This window comes from Sorex fumeus, unplaced genomic scaffold, assembly GCF_029834395.1.
Source record: "Sorex fumeus unplaced genomic scaffold, SorFum_2.1 ptg000018l, whole genome shotgun sequence".
Taxonomy (NCBI): Eukaryota; Metazoa; Chordata; class Mammalia; order Eulipotyphla; family Soricidae; genus Sorex; species Sorex fumeus.
In genome coordinates this window covers 21,237,180-21,259,341 of record NW_026606075.1, presented here as the reverse complement: position 1 = coordinate 21,259,341, position 22,162 = coordinate 21,237,180, and the positions used below count along the sequence as shown (strand labels likewise).

Sequence of the window (22,162 nt, the reverse complement as noted above, 5' to 3'; positions counted from 1 at the left end):
CCATCTTTCTTTCCAGAGAGGAGAGGGCGAATGGGGCAACACCCTTTCCCCTCCGGCAGACTTGATGGCCTGGATCAATGCATAGTCCGTTCACTTTTCTGCTCCAAGCTGCTGGGTTCTGCATTAAGTCCTTGTGCTTCTGGGGCCGTTTTTGGCACCCCCTATGGTCCTCCAAGCCCATCAGGAGTGATTCCTGGGTGCAAAGTCTGAATAACCCCTGAGCATTGCCAAGCGCCCCTTCCTACCCCCCACAAGTAGGTATGATATTTTTCTAGTAGATACGAACTTTGATTTTTAAAATATTTACATTCACATATTTTTAGCAAAATATGTTATGTATATGATTTGAAATAATAAACTGTGGTAAATGATAATCATTATTTAAATATTTATTAATATTCTGCCTTTTAATAGACTATTAATCCAGCCTATTGTCTAGACTTATATTAAGCTGTTATTTCTCAATGCTTTTCACATAGAGCTCTTTATAACAGAATAATCATTTGCACAGTATTTTTATTTGACTTTCATCCATGGCAGACAAATAGCAGATATATAATTGTATCTCGTGTCTTCACTAAGCAAGCATGACTTTGCAAAAGAACTAACCTTACTATCTTTATTTTGGCAATTTGTTGAATAATAATAAAATATGCTTACTAGCAATAATAAAAGTATACATATTAGAAAAGGAGCTGACTAGTATTACAATGTGAAAAGCAGACATTTAAATAAGGCAGAATTAGATCCCAGCAGAAGATGAGAGAATCCTAGAATAAATCAAAACAGATCTCTTGCATCAACACCAAAGACACAAAGTCAGGAGCTACAGAGCAGAGAAAGTGGCTGTGAGAATGTTCATTAATGAAATATACATTAATATTTTATTTTAGTTCCATCTTTTTTTCTTTAGCAATTTACGCCCTTAAGGAAAAGACCTCACTGCTCATTCTTGGAATATTTGTAAAATGACTTATGAAAATTTTCTTATTACAAAACCAGTGATAAAAAAGAAAAAACTCTGCTAGTTGATAACAATTTCGAGTACACAGACTGAGGGCCAACAAAAGATAAAAGGTGACATGCATCTGTCTGATGTGACCCCAGGGGGTTAGCAACAGGTCCATGTGAGTGTTCCTAACTATTTCCATACTGGATTTGGCTCTTGCATAGTTCTCTGTATTCCAGAAGTGTAGGTATTTGCAGATTGAGTATCTGTGATCCAGATACTCCCAAGGTGCCCCAAAGGCCCATGACTACTAGTATTTTATAATATGTCTGAGGTTCTAATTTGATTTTGGTTCCACCGGCCTGCGGTGTTACAGCAAATTACTTAAGTAAATCAGTGTCTCTGGCTGACCAGTGACCCCACAGTGGTCGTTGTGGCTTCTTTCAGAAATGCCAATACCCCATTAAGCAATAACTCCTAGGGAGTTGTGTCAGTCATTGTGAATTTGGGTTAGTCTTTATGAATCTGGACTGTGTCCTTCCCAAATGTTAATCAGAGTGGGTCTGAAATTTTTTGTTCACAAAGCTCTTCCAACAACTGATTCAGAAGAAGGCCAATATGTCATCTCACAGAACATTTTAATTTTTGTTTTTGGTTTGGGGATCACACACGGTGGTGCTCAGGGCTCACTCCTGGCTTTGTGCTTAGGAATCACTTCTGGCTCAGGGGGCCATATGTGATGCTGGCGGTCTAACTGTGGTGAGCCTCAGGCAAGATGTGCACCTTAACTCTATATCTCTCCAGCCCTCACAGAATATTTAAAAGTAATGTTTAAGGCAACTTTTAAAAAAAATTTTTTTTATTAGTGAAACACCATGAGGTACAGTTATAGACTTATAAATTTTTGTGCTTGGGTTTCAGTTATACAATGATCAAGTACCCATCCCTCCACCAGTGCCCATCCTCCACCACCACGGGTCCCAGCATCCCCCCCCACCCCCCCCGTCCCACCCTGCCTCTGTGGCAGGGCATTCCTCCTTGTTCTCTCTCTCTTCTTTTGGGTACTAAGGCAACATTTTTTTAAAGTTTTAAATTGTTTTTTATTTTTTCCATCAATCATCGTCATTTTGTGGTTTTTCTCTAGAGCTATGGTTGGTAGCCAAAGAGGGATGTTTTATACCCTTCTCTTAATTTTTTTAACTAGGTGTGGGAGATTTAGCATTGCATTAACTCTTTATTATACAAGGGGATATTATTAGCTCTAAAAATTTTAGGATGAAATTTCTTTAGCAGTCAAGCTAATGCTATTAATAGTGGGTATTTTAGTCTTTAGTGAGAAACCAAAGATACTTTATTGTTGCTGTACTAACCTTTTGTTGCTAAGGATGTTAAATATTTCAAATGTTAAGGAGTTTAGTAAAACTAAAATTTCCTATAGTTATCTTAAAATTAGTAGTAGCCACAGTGCTTATGGGTCTCGTTCTGTACAAATTTAGTGAACTTGTTTATTTAAATTAAACATTGAACTTTATTGCAAGAGTATAGAAAAATGGACAGAAAGAAAAGATTATTTATTATGACTAGTGCTGAAAGAGAGAGGTGTGGTAGAAGTTGATCTTTACTTGCTTCCCAGTAATTTCAGATAAGCTTGCTGGCTGATAGCACAGTTGGCGCTGTAGAGGTACAGTCGGGGCAAATGAAAACAAAAGAAAACACTTGTGGGCAGAAGTGCCTTTAATTGTTAATGTTATCCATGATTTCTTTCTGAGTATAATTTTAGAGACCTTAGATTCTTTGCATGAGAATTATAGTAACACCTTGATAGATAAGCAGTTTGGCAGGATGAGCACAGTCTTTGTCTGAAGAAGGCCTGAGTTCTGTCCCCAGCACAGCGTGGTCCCCAAGCACTGCCAGCAGCAATCATTGAGCAGAAGCTCAGAGTAGCCTCTGAGTAACACCAGGTATGGCCCCCAGATCATACACGCAGAGTAATAAATCTTCCTGTTCAAAGGTGTGTCAGATCTTATCTGTAACTGGCATTAATCTAATAATCTAATATTCTAAAATCACAAATATTTGGCAGTTATTACTGGGTAATAGAATTATTAAGACTAAGTGGGTCCTAACAAATGAAAGATATAATTAATGAAAAACCACTGCTATTGCTGTGTACATTGCAGTTATTTAAGCATTAAAATGCCAAGTTGTATCCTTTATTGGAAACGTATTGTTCAATACAAATTGTACTTTATCCCAATTATTGAAACCCTGCTTAATACTCAATAGTTGCATAGATGTACATAAACTCTAAGATCAATACCAGATTTACTTTTGAATATCTAGAATAATATTTAGTGAGCAATTTGACACAGTTCTGCAGCATTAAAAATACTAGACATAAATATAAATTTACTGCATAAAATCACTTAAAATCTAACTTTTATTTGTTTTTATTTTAGTTTATGATTGAAATAAAGAATTCTGCTTTGTCTTGTATACCATCTGATTGGGTTAAGGTTGGAAGGTAGGTATAAAAATTGATTATTTTCCTTGTTGTCATGAGCGGGTAGGGTGTTCGCCCCTTACAAGCGGCCAACATGACCGACCCGAGTTCGATTCCTTCGCCCCTCTCGGAGAGTCAGGCAAGCTACCGAGAGTATTGGATATGCCAGACACAGTAACAACAAAGTCTCCAATGGAGACGTTACTGGGCCTGCTCGAGCAAATCGACGATCAACGGGAGGGCCTTTACCTTTACCATGAATTCTAATGCTGCTTAATATATTTGTGTGTTACTGAACTGAAAATTGACACATGTTTATATTAGAATCATGTCTTCCCTTTCAGTTTTCTTACACATCTGAACCCATGAACTGATAAGCATTTAAAATTCATTCTTATCATTGATTTTAAGACTTTTTTTCCAAAGAATGTCCTATTTGTACTTATTTATTTTCTTGCTTACTTATTTTCTTTCTTCTTATAAATTAATATCTTACTTTTATACCTTAGAATGTATTTTCAAAACTTGGAAAAAATAAAGTTGAGAATCCTTCAATAACTAGATTTATTTGGTTGCTTGTACAATTTGATGAAAGTTATAGCTGACATTTCTTTCAAGAAGCTGAAGTTTGATTTTCTGCCTCACTGAGTTCCACATATTTTTACTTACTATTCCTATGGCACACAGTTACAATAATTATTTACATTTCTTTTTTAAAATTCAAGTAGACTTGGTACAAATAAATTAATTAAGAACAAAATGAAGTGCGAGAGATATAGTACAGCCTTAAGAATTTGCCTTGAGTGCAGCTGACCTAGGTTCAATCCCTGGTACCACATGTATTCCCTTAAGCCACACCAGGAGTGATCTTTGAGTGCAGAACCAGGAGCATATCCTGAGCACAACTTATGTGTCCCCCAAATAAAACAAAAACAAAATTAGACAACAGTTTTGAGATTTGAGACTATGCCTTTTTTCCTTGGATAAACATTGATCCTACTATGAGGGGACTCATTTAAAATGTGCAATTAGAAAGGCCAGGTATATACTCATTCTTATTCTTCACGTGTGTCATGCCCTGGGCTTGAACCCTGGAGGTAAAAGGAAACAAAAAGAAGGGGTGTTGGAGAAGTGCATATATACTTCCAATTAGCAATTTTGTGGACTGTTTGTTGCTGCTATTAATATTTGTACAAAAGAGATAAAAATATTATATTTTCCTAAATTCTAGAAGAGAGACTAGTAGCTTGTGATGGTATAAAGGCGTTGCATTAAGAATGGAAGAAGGGGCTGGAGCGATAGCACAGTGGGTAGGGCGTTTGCCTTGCACGCAGCCAACATGGCCGACCCAGGTTCGATTCCCAGCATCCCATATGGTCCCCCGAGCACTGCCAGGAGTAATTCCTGAGTGCATGAGCCAGGAGTAACCCCTGAGCATTGCCAGGTGTGACCCAAAAAGCAAAAAAAAAAAAAAAAAGAATGGAAGGAAATTTGGACATGGCATATGAGTGATCGTAAACTTATTAATTGAAATATGAAACTACTTGTTGTCCATTGCCATTGACAATTACAATCATGGGTTTCTTTAGCTGTAAGGCATTTTTTTCCTTTGCTGCCAAAAGCTGTCATTTTGTTATTAAATTGCTAATCTTAGGGAATATTTTATCTTTTTGCAAGTATTCAGTCTTTCCTTTATCTACTTTTTTCCTATGCTACAGCGAATGGATAGATATATGCTTATGAGGAGAAATTACTAAAAGTCATATTAGTCTTTCTAGAACTGTAAGGGAGTGTTTTACTGACTAGGCTGTCAGAAGAGAAAGCTCTGTTTGCGTAGAAATCTAGATGACTATATATATATATTTTTTTTTTTTTTTTTGGCTTTTTGGGTCACACCCAGCAATGCTCAGGGGTTACTCCTGGCTCTGCACTCAGGAATCACTTCTGGTGGTGCTCGGGAGACCAGACGGGATGCTAAGGATCAAAGCTGGATCAGCCATGTGCAAGCCAAACGCCCTTCCTTCTTTACTATCACTCGGCATAGATGACAATTTAAAAGTAACAAATGAGGCATAAATTGGTGTTGGCATCTTTTAAACATTCATTGATATAATCTCAATGAACTAAATAAAATGGTTTAGTAAGATTCACTGTAGTTTTGTATTTTTCATGTGGCCTTCAGAACCAAGTAACCAGAAGAGTAAAAAATTAATCTGATTACAAATGTGGAAGGCCTACTCAGAGCCTAATAACTTGGCAAATTAAAAGATAATCATGACAGATGACATGTCTTGTGACCTGCCATCACTCAACTCTGACATATTCCTCTTCAAAAGCCTAATAATAACGAAAACAGGGGTAACATCGACCACCACCATCAGGAAACTCTTTTAACACTGAACACTTAGTGACAGGGGCACTCCGCCAGGCATTATCTGAAACCAGTCTATTGGATCTTCTCAACAAAGCACAAGAAGTACATAGTATTGCTATTATTATTATTATTAGTAGTAGTAGTAGTAGTAGTAGTATTATGGTTCGGGGCTACACCCAGTGGTACTTGGGGCTTACTCCTCGCTCTGCCCTACGGAATTACTCCTAGCAGACTCAGGAGAACATATAGGATACCAATGATTCAACCTGTGTCCACTGAATATAAGGCAAGTGCCCTACCTACTGTACTTTCTTTCCAACCCCTATAAAGGTAAAGGTAAAGGCCCTCCCGTTGATCGTCGATTTGCTCGAGCGGGCCCAGTAACATCTCCATTGGAGACTTTGTTGTTACTGTGTCTGGCATATCGAATACTCTTGGTAGCTTGCCGGGCTCTCCAAGAGGGGCGGAGGAATCGAACTCGGGTCGGCCATGTTGGCCGCTTGTAAGGCGAACGCCCTACCCGCTGTGCTATCGCTCCAACCCCTATAGAAGACAGTATTCTTATGCCCATTTTCTGAGGAGAGGGATATTTAGAGAAAACTACAAAGCTCGAGGTTTACCCAAAGTCACATAGCTGGCCTGTAGATGGCCGAATTGCCCTCCGCCAGGACTCTCTGACTAGGGCATCCCACATTATACTCTGCACCTTCCTCATGAAGATTGTGCACAGATTCAGAAGAGCGGTTGGTATTTCTGCCCATCAGGAGTCATTGTGAGCATGCAGTTAATCTGAAAAACTCTTCTTCTATTGCCTCTTGAATTAATGGATTGCTGTTCTTTGTAATGCTTTATATTTTTCTTTTTTCACTAAAATACTTCATACAGAATAGTCTAAAAAATAAGTAATAGTTATATGACTTTCACCAATATATCTACTTTCAGTTTTGTTAGGATTTACCTTGTATATTTACTTCTGTAAGAACTTTTGTTTAGTACCATTTAAAGAGAAAAATATCTTTCTACTTACGAATTGCATTTCTAAACATTGAACTTGCCATAGGGATATAATTTGAAATGCACTTTAAAATCTTCTTGAAAAAGTCTTATGACTCTTATTTACAACAGATACTCTATGAACAGAGTTAAAAGAGTTCAGGACCATAATTAAAGAATGTTCTGTATTTACAGCTATTTATTTTCAAGGTTCATCAGAGAAAAAAATAACTCCTTTAATTTTTTGAAGTGACGGTAGTACTGATTCCTAACTAACCTTGATTTCCTATTTCTGTTTTTCCCCCTCTTCTAGCACAAAAGCTGTGAGTCGCTTTCACTCTCCTTTTATTGTAGAAAATTACAGACATCTGAATCAGCTCCGGGAGCAGCTAGTCCTTGACTGCAATGCTGAATGGCTTGATTTTCTAGAGTGAGTTTGCAATGAAAAGTATAATATGACTTTTTGCTATGAGAAATGACCAAAATTTCTTTCCGTCAAAAAAAAGAAAATTAGAAATAACTGCTTGTGACCCGCCATAAAATAGTTGAGTACATGTGTTCTCTGGTCTTATTTTTAATTCACTGAGATGTCAGCTCATTTCAGTCTTCCATGAGAAACCAAATATGCTTTATTGTTACTGGGCTAAGGATATGGAGTTAATTTTTTGAAATCTCACCTAGAACTTTGCTTACATTTCTTGTGAAAAGGCTTAATGTTTTCAGACAAGTGGAAGTTAGTTTTCTGTTTTCCTTTTATCCACTTATATTTTCCTGTAACTCTTTTTTGTCCACCTTACCTGGGACTCCAGACTGTTAGCCAGTTAGGGTCACCTAAGCATATGCAGGCCCCAGAAACCAAGCACATGGCCTCACACTTGCCCTAGGTATTTTCTGAGTCAGAGCTTCTTAAACTTTTCTCATTAAGTGACCCTAAGTATTCAGATAAAACATTGATAATAAATGGGAAAGACTTCTTTATTTTGGAGGGTGGGGGAGAGGGAGGAGCACACTGGAATACTCAAGGGTTACTTCTGGCTCTGCACTCAAGAATCACTCCTAGTGGTGCACAGGGGACCATGTGAGATGCTGGGTATCAAACCTAGGTAGGTTGCGTACAAGTCAAACGCTCTACCCACTATACTGTCTCTCCAGCACTGGTCATGAAGACGTTAAATGACCTTTGCCTCCTACTGTCAATTCTGTGACCCTAGTGGCATTCCTCTCCATGGGTTTTGGATGCTAGATTCTAAGCCATTCAGCCATTCTGGGCCCATTCTCACAGTGCTGTCCAGATCACGTAGCTGTGAAAGGCAGCACCCTTAACCCTTGTGCTCCAGGCACTTGAAGCCAGGTAGCCATCTCATGGGCCCTTAAATTTTTTTCTTAATATTTTACATTCTGTAAGCATTTAAACCTGTGTATTATAAAACCCTTGTCTAAATTTTTCAGATGCTTTAACATTTTTCCATATTTGTTTTATATCTCTTACCTCCTTGCCCCCAAATGTTTCACTCTAAAACATATATCTAAAAATAAGGACATTCTGCTGTACTTTCTTAAGACCATTGTCACACCTAAAAAAAACGAATACTGATTTAAAATATATACCAAATATTCTTAGTCCTTCTCCCCTAAAATTTTTTAGTAGCCTAATTGAGTTTGACACATTGCATTCAGTTGTTATGTTTCCTTTAGTTTCATTAAATTTAGAATATTCCCCCCTCCTTATGTTTTGTTTTTTTATCCTTACGGTTTTAGTGAGTTCTTGCTATTGTTTTAAAGAATGTCTCACATTCTGGGTTTATTAATAGTCATGTGTTCACAATTGACAAGTAAAATCAGTAGTGTGTTGGGAAATGATAAACAGCCAGCTATCCGGAAGGTGTTTTCTGATTTTCATTTGTAAAATATATTCATGAAATATTGCTAAGTGAAGAAAATAAGACCAATTTTAAATTAGGTTACAGTGCTGTATGTGTAAACTCACATGCATGCACAATATATAAATGTTTATTTTTTAATATTATATATCTTATTAATATGCTTATTGGCTTTTTACGTCTTTTTGGATACATGTCTCCACACAATGAGATCTATTGTCTGTATGATATATGATACTCTCTATGGGTCTCAAATATTTTTAAATAGTGAGGTTGCTAGACATTTTTATTTTCTTTACAAAAATGTGATTTTAAATGTTTCCATATTACTTTCAAAATAAGAAAGGTATATTGAAGGTTTTATGTAGAAAAAGGAATGCTGGTTGAAATTTAACTAGAGCATTTGTAGCTAGATCTGCCACTTGAGAACAGCACTGATTGTCATTCACACTATTTATTTAGGTGCCAGATGGTGTGAATATGATGTCATTTAAAAATGATTAACCTCTGTGAACCATACAATTGAATACCCGCTATACAAGTATATTTATCTCTTATGAGATTCTGATGGGCTATGCATTCATTAGTCATATTGCTCGTGACAAAATTTTGCAAGACATCAAGGCTATAAGAAGCTCTGTGAATGGAACCTTTGCTCCAAAAAAAAAAAAATGTATCTTACCGTGCTCTCGAAGATGAACTGTAGACATTAGTAGTCTTACTTGAAAATGCTTTAGGCATTGAATTATATCTCATACAGTTAAATATTTTAAGAATGCATTTCAAATAAAATACATTTTGTTTTTATTAATTTCAAATATCATTGAACAGCATATGATAAAACTCTGGCTGCTCCATTATCGTTAGTAATCATATCAATCTGTTTCATTTGTACCCAGCAGTACCTTTTGGGCAGAGATTAAGTCATAATACTTTGGCTTCATCCATAAGACCTTTGGTAGCTTAGTGATAAAATTGCATCTTGTTACAATATAAACACAGTCTATCAGTTTGTTGTCTGAATTGTCTACTTTCTAGCTTGTCACTTTTCTAAATATGACTGATCTCTTTGAAATTTGGCAGAGTATAGCAAATACACAGACTAAAAATTAAAATAAGACATTTAGAGTTAAGAAGATTTTTAAGATTTATTATTTTTAATTTGTTCACGTCTTGTTTAAATCATTGACAGGAGGAAAAACAATATTTTCATATCAAAATGATTACTTTATTCCTGCCTTTTTTTTTTTTAATGAAGAGATACCCACTGACAGCTACATCACACATTTCAGTCTCAGAACAATTACCCTGAACAAATTACAATCTTGGTGGTGTGACTGGGACTTGAAAAGAAGGAATAGGACTAAGAGAAAAATTGTTTGTTTTTAGTGCTAAAGATGCTTTAACGTGAACATCTGGGAAGGCAGTAGCAGAAACATCAGTGCAGCTATTCTCTTATAAAAGAGAGAATTCAGGGAAGGGAGGACCAGCTGGGTCATTCATTGTAACAGAAGCAGCGTCGGCCACATCCAAGGAGTAATGAGTGCTTAAATCTTAAATTGACATCAGACCAGGAATGACATAGCATGATCATCATGAAGCAGTCATTTAGAAGTGTTAGGTCCATGTAACATGTGCACCTTCAGGACTAAGGGGCATTTTTTCAGATGGCAGCAGAGTGCTGCCTAGCCAGTGTCGGGGCCAGTAGTATGCTTATGTTTGGGATATTGCAGACTCTTAATCCTATGAATTCTTTTTTTTTTCTCTTTTTTGGGTTACAATGGGAGATGCACAGGGGTTACTCCTGGCTTTTGCACACAGACATTACTTCTGGTGGTGCTCAGGGGACCATATGGGATGCTGGGAATTGAACCTGGGTCGGCCACATGCAAGGCAAATGCCCTACCCACTGTACTATCGCTCCAGCCCTCTCCATCCTAGATTCTTAATGGGATTAGTGTTGGGTGTTTTTACCAATCCTGGGAATATATCCCAGAGAGGCAAAAAAATATAGTCGAAGTGACATCTGCAATTGTTTGTTCATTGCAGTACTCTTTACAGTAGCCAGAATCTGGAAAAAACCTGAGTGCCCGAGAACAGATGACTGGTTAAAGAAACTTTGGTACATTTACACAATGGAGTACTATGTAGCTGTTAGAAAAGAAGAAGTCATGAAATTTACATACAAGTGGTACTACATGGAAAGTATCATGTTAAGCGAAATGAGTCAGAAAGAGCGGGATAGACACAGAAAGACTGCATTCATCTGGGGAACATAAAGTAACAAAATGGGAGAACAACACCCAGGAGTGGCTGAGATTAGTACCAGGAATTGGAGGGCTTGGAGGGCAGCCACACATGCTAGGGGAAAAGGAAGCTCAGATAGAGAAGAGAGCACCAAATAAAGGGTGTTGAGAGGATCCTCCCAGGGTGGGAGAAGCATGCTGAAAGTAGACTATAGACTAAACATGATTGCCACTCAATGCCTCTCTTGCAAAACACAGGACCCAAAAGAAGAGAGAGAGAACAAGGGGGAATGCCCTGCCACAGAGGCAGGGTGAAATGGGGGTACGGAGGGTGGGAGGGATGCTGGGACCCATGGTGGTGGAGGATGGGCACTGGTGGAGGGATGAGTACTTGATCATTGTATAACTGAAACCCAAGAACAAAAATTTGTAAGTCTAACTGTACCTCATGGTGTTTCACTAATAATAAAAAAAAAACTTCAATTCAGTGGGAAATAGATAAATTATATTCATTAGGCTCTATGTACTCAAAGGAATATAAAATATATTATCAATCTTATTTTTGTTCTCAAAAGACCAACACAGAAATGATGCTTTCAATGTTCCTGGTATCTGAACATCATTTCCTTAAGACTACTTAAATAATCACAATCACGATCATGACCATCCTGTTATTCGTCGATTGCCTCGAGCAGGCCCCAGTAACGTCTCTTTCGTCCTAGCCCTGAGATTTTTTTAAAAAGTGCCATATTCAAGGCTCTTTCAGGTTTAGGAGAGTGAGACCCATCATTGTTACTGGTATTTGGCATATTGGGTACGCCACAGGGAGTTTGCCAGACTTTGCCGTGTGGGCAGGTTACATTCGGTAGCCTGCCAGTTTGTCCAAAGTAGGAATGAGATGATAAGATGTTGCGCGGACGCATTCACGGCATTTGTGGCCATGCGATTCCGGGAGCTGGGTTTTATAGTCTCTGAGTCTTGGCCGTTGATGGGATTACATGGCGGGGGGGGGGGGGGGGGGGGGGGGGGGCAGTTGGTGGGTGTGACCCCTGCCTACTAGAATTTGGAGGATCTGGTTGGAGCCTAATACTAAAAAAAAAAAAAGAATTTTCAGTTTCAAAAAATCTATTTTTTTGTTTTTATTTATTTTTGTTTTTATTTTTTATTCGGACTGGAGCGATAGCACAGCGGGTAGGGCGTTCGCCTTACAAGCGGCCAACATGGCCGACCCGAGTTCGATTCCTCCGCCCCTCTCGGAGAGCCCGGCAAGCTACCGAGAGTATTCGATATGCCAGACACAGTAACAACAAAGTCTCCAATGGAGACGTTACTGGGCCCGCTCGAGCAAATCGACGATCAACGGGAGGGCCTTTATTTATTTATTTATAAATAGGTGATGTACTGCTTTAGACAAGGAGAGATATTTGTTTAATTGCAAACTTAATTTGTTTGCATTATTTTAAGATTGTTGGGTACTTTTTGTTTGCTTGGGGTTTTTTTGTTTTTTTTTTTTCTTTTTGGGTCACACCCAGCGATGCACAGGGGCTACTCCTGGCTCTGCACTCAGGAGTTACCCTTGGCGGTGCTCAGGGGACCATATGGGATGCTGGGAATTGAACCCGGGTCGGCCGAGTGCAAGGCAAACGCCCTACCCGCTGTGCTAATTGCTCCAGCCCGTTTGCTTGTTTTTAACTAAAATATTGCCATGTCTACTCGATGCCAAGGTGACAGACTGGGAAGTGGGCTGATAAGTAGATCAGATGAAGACATTATCAGGAAGGAGCTTTCAATTCAGTGTGTGAAAAAAATACAAACATTTGCCTTAGGTTGGCTATGCTGTAAAAGGAGAAGTAGGAAGGGAAGTTGACCCATTTGGGTAGTTCATAATGTAATTTAAGCTGAATGAAATGTTTGTGTTAATTATGTATAAGTTGAAATGTCATGATCAGATGAAATGTGCAACATGGTATTAAGAGTAGTTATCTTTGCAGAGAAGCTGTTTTAAAATGCATGTGATTCTATTCCAGTGAAACCGACAGAAATCTCAGTAATCACATTACAGGATTAAATGGAAAGTAGAGCTCAGTGAAGTGTCTTTAGCTTCTGGGTTTGACTGGTTCTTTTTGAGTATGCTCATTGTAGCTAATAAGTAATCACAGTAAGTGATTACATACTGTAGAGTTTGAATAAATCTGAGAATTCAGTTTGCTGACCCTTTTGTTGCTGTTTCTATAGGGATTTTGGTGAACATTATCTCTCCTTGTGTAAAGCAGTACATCACCTAGCAACTGTTGACTGTATCTTCTCCCTGGCCAAGGTCGCTAAGCTGGGAAATTATTGCCGGTAATGTACTTATTTATTGCCACTTTCAATGCTCTAGAGAAATCTGTATTAATTAATTGTGTTTTTGTCAATCATGTTTGACTCCTGGGAAAGATAAATGTCATACCAGAGAACTTGATTTAGTATGAACAGATTTGGGGTTGATAGCTGTAGAGGCTGAGCACGTGGTTTGCATGCAGGAGACCTCAACAGAACACGGACCTCTGAGCACCACTCAGAGTAGTGCCCAAGCTCAGATCTGGGAGCAGCCCCTGAGGATTACTGGGTGTGGCCCCCAAACAAAATCTAAAAAAAGTACAATTTGCAATTTTTTTCCTTATTTCCCCTATCAGTAAATACAGTGAAAAGCAAATGTTCACTGTAACTCTAAGCATTATCGTTTAGCTTTTTAAATTATTATTTTTTATTCTTTTCTGTGATGACAGCAATTGAATCTTGGAGACCCCATACGTGCAAGGCAAGTTCTGTACTACTGAGCCATGTCACCAGCCCACATCTTTCAGCTGTTATGTGGGAGACATTTTTATAATGAAATTATTCTTTCATAACTGACTCGTATACTTTTTCATAATTAAAATAGTTTGATTAGGCAACAAAAGATAGGGAAGTCATATCATTTTTGTGGGTATGTTTTTTCTGTACCTCTTCTAGAGAGCTCATATTATTCCATTATTCTCTTTTGGGCATTTGGTTTTACTTCACAATTCTCCTTTTTTTTTTTTTTTTTTTTTTTTTGCTTTTTGGGTCACACCAAGCGATGCTCAGGGGTTATTCCTGGCTCTGCACTCAGGAATCACTCCTGGCGGTGCTCAGGGGACCATATGGGATGCCAGGGATCGGACCCAGGTTGGCCGCATGCAAGGCAAACGCCCTATGTGCTGTGCTATCGCTCCAGCCCCTCTTTTTTTTTTAAATTTTTTTTTATAATTTTATTGAACCACCATGAGATAGTTACAAGCTTTCATGCTTGGGTTCAGCCAAGTTTTCAAGAAGGGATACAAGACATAACTAGAGGTGACACCATAGGTTGATACAGCCTGCTTAAGCAAGGAGAGAAATTCCAGATCTATTGTCTCATAATCCCCCTTTGGTAGGTCTCCTTCAGACCTCGAGTTTGGGTGCCAGGTGTCATGCCGGTTGTCGATCAGTCACTCAAGAGCCAGGTGAGATGGGTGATGAGACAAGGAGGATGTCGGCACTCTCTGTAGCCCACAATTCTCTTTTAATCATCTTGTGCGTGTTTATTCTTCTAAGTGGTGTTCACATCAAACAGACCTAATTTTATTTTTGATTATTATCTATCAGGAGTAACAATGCGCTGTAATTTTTATTTCCATTTCAGCTGTGTATCATTAAAAGTTAACCTGTGATTATATTACATTACATTCACCCCTAAAAGCTCATTATATCCTTCATCAGACAGTTTCCCTCATTTGCTCAATTTACCCACCTCCAAGCCTGTTTTTCTGGTAACCATTTAGTCCTGTAGTCTAAAAGTTTTTATTTGGTTGATCCATTTCTTTATTTTCTCCTTATACCACTTACAGGGAAGATCATACGGTGTTTATGTTTGCTTGATTTATTTTAATAACCATTATACCCTCTAGGTCCATCCATATTGGTACAGTGACAGGGTTTCATCATCTCCTATGGCTGAGTATCATTGCACTATGTTAGGTGCCACATCTTGATTAAATTATCTGCCAGTGGGTACTTCCAGGGTTCCTAATAAACAACGAGAATATTTTTCCCATTAAAGACTGCAATAGGGGACTGGAGCAATAGCACAGCAGGTAGGGCATTTGCCTTGCACGCGGCCAACCCGGGTTCGATTCCCAGCATCCCATATGGTCCCCTAAGCACCGTCAGGGGTAATTCCTGAGCACAGAGCTGGGAGTAACCCCTGTGCATCGCCGGGTGTGACTCCCCCCCCCAAAAAAAAAAAAGAGACTGCAATAAACACAGGAGTGTGTATATTTGAGTATTTGTGTATTTTGGACATCAGTACTCAGCTGTGGAATAATTGGATCACATGGAATTTCTAGTTATTATTATTTGGAGGAATCTCCATAGTGCTATTTATAATGGCTACATCAGTTTATATTCCCACTAATAGTGTAGAATTTTTTTTTACATCCTCTCAAACACAGTGTTTTTACTTTAGAATAATTGCCATTCTCACAAGTGTAAGGTGATATGTTGCTGTTATGTTGATTTTATTTCTTGTGTTTCTGTATTGGTCTTTTGGACAACACCCAGCTATGCTCAGGACTTACTCCTGGCTCTGTGCTTATGGATCACTCCTGGCAGTGCTCAGGGAATCCTAATGGTGCCAGGGATTGAACCAGGATCAACCACATGATTGTTGATCATGTGCGACCCACTTTACTGTCTCTTTGGTCTTTGATTATATTTCTTTAGTATTCATTTGACATCTCTCAGAACATATATCAAAAGAGTGCTTGATTTATATAAGTAGCACTGCATTGCACTGTCCTCCCGTTGTTCATCGATTTGCTTGAGCAGGCCCAGTAACGTCTCCATTGTGAGACTTGTTGTTACTGCGTTTGGCATATCGAATACGTCACGGGGAGCTTGCCAGGCTTTGCCGTGCAGGCGAAATACTCTCAGTAGCTTGCTGGGCTCTCCAAGAGGGACAGAGGAATCGAACCTGGCTTGGCCGGGCAGGCCAATCCAGGCCTGCATGCATGCATCTCCCCTGCAATGCATGCATCTCCCCTGCAAGGCAAACGCCCTACTGCTGTGCTATTTGAATTTCTGTTTCAAGTACATTCTTTGTAGTACAGATTCCATATCAAGAAGGCCTGGTTTGAATATTAAATTGTTTAACACTGACCTTAGCTATGTTTCTTAATATCTTTGATCCTTGATCTTTTTTTTTTTTAGTGTTTTTTCTTTTTTAATTTTTTTATTAGTGAAGCACCATGAGGTACAGTTGTAGATTTACAAATCTTTGTGCTTGGGTTTTGGTCATACAGTGATCAAATACCCATCCCTCCACCAGTGCCCATTTTCCACCACCATGGATAATATCCCCCCCATCCCCCCATCCCCCCCCCCCCCACCCTGCCTCTGTGCCAGGGCTTTCCCTTTTGTTCTCTCTCTCCTTTTGGGTGTTGTGGTCTGCAAAAGAGGTATTGAGTGGCAAACTTGTTCAGTTCATAGTCTATTTTCAACATGCATCTCCCCTCCTGGGAGGATCCTCCAAACACCCTTTATTTGGTGCTCCCTGAACTGCCCTTTTGATCCTTGATCTTACACTCAGAAACTATACCTCTTTTCAGAGATGTGCAAATTAAATGAAAGAAATGTAAAGGAAACTTTCAAATAAATCCCAGCAGCTGATAATCACTTAGTAATAGTAGCAGTTATTGGTCAGTGTTTTATTAAAGATAAGCAAGAATTGAAGTAGCATTAAAAGCGTTTGATTTTCATGAAATGTTTAAATGTAAGAATTGTTAGTATCTTTCTATCATAATAATTATTTTGTATCATCCGTAATTATTTGCCAGTTTTGTCTCTGATTACCATAGCCAGTTCTCATCAAGTCTGCATATCATAATTCAAATATCTGAAATGCTTGTGGTCTGTTTCTGCTGTCTGCTATTGCTTTGCTTTCATTCACATGTCTCCATGAATTCCAAGTGGTTGTGATCATCTTACGGACATTGTACTTGAGATTTCTCAAGTACAGTTATTTGTAGAAATAATTTGTTATTGTGTTTATGGGAAAGTGTTACATTTGCATCTGCAGGGCATCTCAAGACAGTGAAAATAAACCTGGGCCCTTGGATGCAGTTCAGTAGGAGTGTTGTGTAGCTCATAGGTGTGAGGCCCTGGATTTGATCCCCAGCACCACAACAAAACAAACAACTAGGTGGTGACTGGAACTCATGCTGTGGGAATCCGGAATTCAGTCTCCGGGCACCACATGGCCCCTGATTTGAGTAGTTGTGACCATAATGACCCCCCAGCACCACAGGGGCCTGAACAGTAGCACTGGACACAAGACCGTCAGGCCCTGGGGTGGCCCAGGATCATAATGTGTGGTCTCTGCACCTCCACACACTCTGTGGAGGACCCCCTCTAGTCTAAACAAAAGACATTTTTGTGATGGGCCCGTTCACATTGTACCGCTAAAACATACATTGACATGTCTATATACTGATGTTACATAAGTCTAAAAAAAAAAAGTGTGGCACCACTTAATTGATGTGACAGTTAAGGATGATTCAGTGATTCAAAGGCTGCAGTTTTTCAGATGCACTTTTACTCCTAGAGTCCAGCAAGCACTGGTCACTAGTGCCTGAAACCGTGGCAGAGTTCAGCTGCAGTCTTTCCTGTGGCAGACACCAAGCCTCTGTCCCGTGCTGCGGGCCCAACTGAATCTTTCTTGCTATCTTGTTATCTACCTGAGTGAGGCCACAGGTGGCTTGGTGTTCAATCCCTGACATTATCGGGGGGAAAAAAACAAAAACATAAAAAAAAACACACAAAGAAACCACTGAAAAAAATTTAAATGCCAAATCACATAAGAGTCTTTACATAATGTAGTTATTCTATTTTTCTCTTTCTAACAGAAGCAAAATTGAATGGAAGTAACCCTGAAATGATAAATATTTTTAATCTTTAATGCACTTTTAAGTATTTAAGTGTCTGAAATTTATGCTTTTGTTCCCTTAGATTTCCAAGTTGCTTAAAGATTTTAGTGTGTTTGAGCAGTTACTTCAGATTTATTATTTGGTTTCATTATTGCATCATTTTCTGTCAAAATAGTAGACATTTAGGCTAAAAAAAAGTTCTTGTTCTGACCTTTCTATCCAACCTGTGTGCTGAATATTAAACTGTTTTATAAATACAAATTATGTGTTTTTCCTCTGAGGCATTTGAAGGAGAAAGATGTAATTTTTAAAATATAAAATTAAAAATAACTGTTGAAATTCAGTTTCCTTCCCTTTTTGTGTGTTGCTGTTGTTTGGGGGCTTCCTAAGTTGTGTTCAGGGTCCCTGAAGGACACCCTCAGCTCTACTTTGCCAATGGGGTCAGCAGTTTACTGTATGGGTACTTGTGCTGGGGACCTCTAGGAATATGCCAGGAATGATGCTGAGGAGGCCATATGGTGCCAGGGATTCAGCCAGGTCAGGCCACCCCAGCAGAGCTTGGGAGGTACATCTAACTCAGTGCTCCAGATTGCTCCCAGCTCTGCTCAAGGAATCTTATGGTTTGGGGTTTCAAAATACCCTCCCTCATTCAAGGCATATGCTCAGTCTACTGGCCTATCTCTCTAACCATGTAAAGTTTCATTCTTTCAAGGCACTATCCACGTTTCCTATCTCAATGCAGTAAGATGCTAACATAATTTTTGTTTACTTCTTGCTGTAAGAATCATGTTTTGAGAGTATCGTCTCTTCTCTGTAAATTATCATTTGCTTTTCATTCCGCCAGGAAGCTGTGGTCATGTAATTGTGATAGCAGCATAAATCAGTGTAGATTTTAGAATAGAATTGTATCTTAAAGTGAAAACCATCCTGGGAAATCATATCCATGTCCTGAATATACTTTGTTGATTTTGTGTGGCAGGAAAATTGGTAGTATATTTGAAAACTAATGTTACTTATAGATGCTTTTGGTTTTATTATAGTAAATTCATAAACTAGATTGATCTTGTCTCTAAATTTATACACTGAAGTCCCAGACTTTTTTCCAGTGATTTTAGATATTTTTAATTTTCCAAAGGATATCAAGCTCTTTACTCAGAAGATGCATTAGTCACTTTCTGTGAGAAATGTGAGTGCATATTCTTGGGATTTTGTTATCCAGATACATTTACGAAGAATTTAAATAAGAAAATAGTATTACCAAAACTGTTAGATCATTTTCCTCGAGACCAAGAATGAAGATTAGGACTCTAATTGCAGTCTGCTTTGAACTCTCACTGAACACACTTCAGAATTTAGAATTTTTTGTGTTTTACCCATTATGGGGCTGGAGCGATAGCACAGCGGTAGGGCATTTGCCTTGCACGTGGCTGACACGGCCAATCCGAGTTCGATTCCTCCGCCTCTCTTGGAGAGCCAAGATACCGAGAGTACCTCGCCCACACGGCAAAGCCTGGCAAGTTCCCCGTGATGTATTCGATATGCCAAACACAGTAACAGCAGTCTCACAATGGGGGCGTTACTGGGCCCACTCGAGCAAATCGATGAACAGTGGGAGGACAGTGCTACCCATTATGAAGAGACATTTTGTAATTATTATATTCATCAAGAGAAAGCAGTGTTTTTATGCTAATGAGGGTAGAATTTCTTAGATAAAGAAATTCTCAGGTTATGTATATTCAGATGTCATTAACTAGGTGAATTTTCTGTAATTCAAGATGCAATCTGTGAATAATGTTTTCTAAGGGGACGTGAAATATACTATTATCCAGTTATTCCATCATGCTAGAATAGTGACAAGACCCAGGACCATCCTGTTCTACTGAAAATATATACGGTGGTATTCTTTTACTATTTAGATTGTTTGTGTCTTTTTTGCCATTTAGATTGATTGCTTCCTTGATACTTGCTGTAGAAGACAGAAGACTGAAAAAAAAAATAGAGGGATAGAGCTGAAGAGATAGTACTGGGATTAAGGCACTTGCCTTGCACATGGCTAATCCGTGTTTAATCCCTGGCACTACCAGAAATGTCCCCTAAGCACAGAGCAAGGAGTAAGCCCTGAGCGCTTAATGAATGTGGCCCCTGGCCCCGAGACAAAAACAAACAAACAAACAAACAAAAACCTGGAAAAAAAGGTGATGTGAAATGAAACTATTGATTCATTATTTTATTGAGCGATAACATAGCGATAGGGCATTTGCCTTGCACGCAGCCAACATGGCCGACCCGAGTTCGATTCCTCCGCCCCTCTCGGAGAGCCCGGCAAGCTACCGAGAGCATCTCGCCCGCACGGCAGAGCCTGGCAAGCTCCCCGTGACGTATTCGATATGCCAGACACAGTAACAACAAAGTCTCCAATGGAGACGTTACTGGGCCCGCTCGAGCAAATCGATGATCAACGGGAGGGCCTTTACTTTTTACTTTACTATTTACACATATGACAATGATAATGTCTTACACATAAGACATATCTGCAGAGGAAAAAATGATGGCTGTTTTCACTGACAGAGAATTTTGAATTTTAATTTTTTTAATTCAGGTATTGCTTTTTTAAATCAACTCAGGTGGATAGTTTAAAGGATATTTTGGTGCCTAGTAAATGAAAATGTGCTTCTTTTCACAGACCAGTGGTACAAGAAGAACAGAAGATAGCCATAAAGAACGGCCGGCACCCTGTGATCGATGTACTGCTGGGAGAACAGGAGCAATATGTTCCCAATAATACAGATTTATCAGTAAGTGTCACATTATGCACCCTCCCCGCCGTTGCAAAACTATTGTAACGGTGATACCATCAGTTATCTAGGAGATGCTTTCTAGGACTCCTTGAGCTGGAACTCCTTCTTTAGCATGCCTAGGAAGCGGATGTTTGAATTTGCCATTTTTTAACCATTTCCTTATCGCTGGACAGTCATTTGGGTTCCAGTGAGCTTGTGGGAGATTGCAAGTTATGTAGAATTAACCTTGCCAATGATAAACCATGTCCTATGCTAATCAAAGCAGTTAGGGGAGGCTTTACTCGGTAATATTACTGCAGTTCATGAGAGACCAAAGTCAAGTGAATTCCATTTCACTGTGTACAGAGGTGACAGGATGTTTTAAAGGAAGAACAGGAGAATAGGGTGGGGGAATGGGGTTAAACAGTGGGTAGATCTCTACCAAAGTAAGAGATGTGGAAGTTTATAAGAAGTTTATAAGAAGCAGGGAAGGAACTTAGTTAAGTCCTTTGGTTTTACTAGCTGCCAGTGAATACTTTCCACAAGGTAGAAAGGAAAAAGGGAGTGACATCTTTGCTTTGTTTTTGGTGGAGGCCATACTCAGAGATGCTCAGGACTTACTCCAGGCTCTGCCCTCAGGGATCACTCCTGGCAAGCTCAGGGGACAATATGGGATGCTGGAGATTGAACCTGGGTGGGCTGGCCATGCACAAGACCCTACACACTGTACTTTCATCTGACCCAAGGCGGGTAAGGGGTTGGGCGTGTGTAAGATCCTTGAAGGTTAGCATTTCAGACAGATAACTCTCAGGTTCTTGAGGATCCCATTATAAATGGTATCTTAAAGAGACACAGGAAAGATTTTTAATAACAAACTTTGTAAAATAGTTAAGAAGAGGTTTAAGGGCCCATCTGCCCAAAGGCAACATTTTCCTGAAAACTTTGTGCTTTATGATAAAAAGTCCTTAGGGGCACTGTGATTATTCTAAGAATGTGGATTTGAGTTGATAGAAACTTTTCTATTATTTGTCATGGTCTCTAGTTAGGAAAGGTAAATGAAATTAATTGTGCTGAAAAGATGTAGTTTTATGGGCCATGGTTGAGGCCAGTTCAAGAGTAGTACACAAAGGAGCCTGTCAAGAACTTAGTGAAGGATTACAGTCATTGTCAACATAGAATCCACTATCTGATCATGAGACTTTAAGAACTTATGTTCTGGCATCATTACATAAGAGAGCTTGTATCAGAAAGTGAGATTTCTGGGATCAGAGCAATAGTACATCAGGTAAGGCACTTGCCTTGCTGCTGCTGACCCAGGTTCAATCCCCAGCATCCCACATGGTCCCCCAAGCATCACCGGGAGTGATTTCTTAGTGCAGAGACAGAAGTAATCCCTGATCATCACTGGATGTCCCCTGTCCCCCTCCTCTGAAGAAAAAAAAAAAAAAAAGGGAGATTCCTGACTTTAGGATTTT

The 22,162-nt window shown here is 39.1% G+C and overlaps 1 protein-coding gene across 1 annotated transcript in view; it reads left to right on the top strand.

The window, feature by feature from the left end:
• Positions 1 to 22,162, top strand: part of MSH3 (mutS homolog 3) — a 169,237-nt gene that overhangs the window by 104,150 nt on the left and 42,925 nt on the right. Inside the window, exons 16-19 of the mRNA XM_056112463.1 lie at positions 3,409 to 3,473; positions 7,133 to 7,249; positions 13,181 to 13,288; positions 20,594 to 20,705. Of these exons, the coding sequence (XP_055968438.1) occupies positions 3,409 to 3,473; positions 7,133 to 7,249; positions 13,181 to 13,288; positions 20,594 to 20,705 (402 nt within the window). The remainder of the gene's footprint in view (positions 1 to 3,408; positions 3,474 to 7,132; positions 7,250 to 13,180; positions 13,289 to 20,593; positions 20,706 to 22,162) is intronic.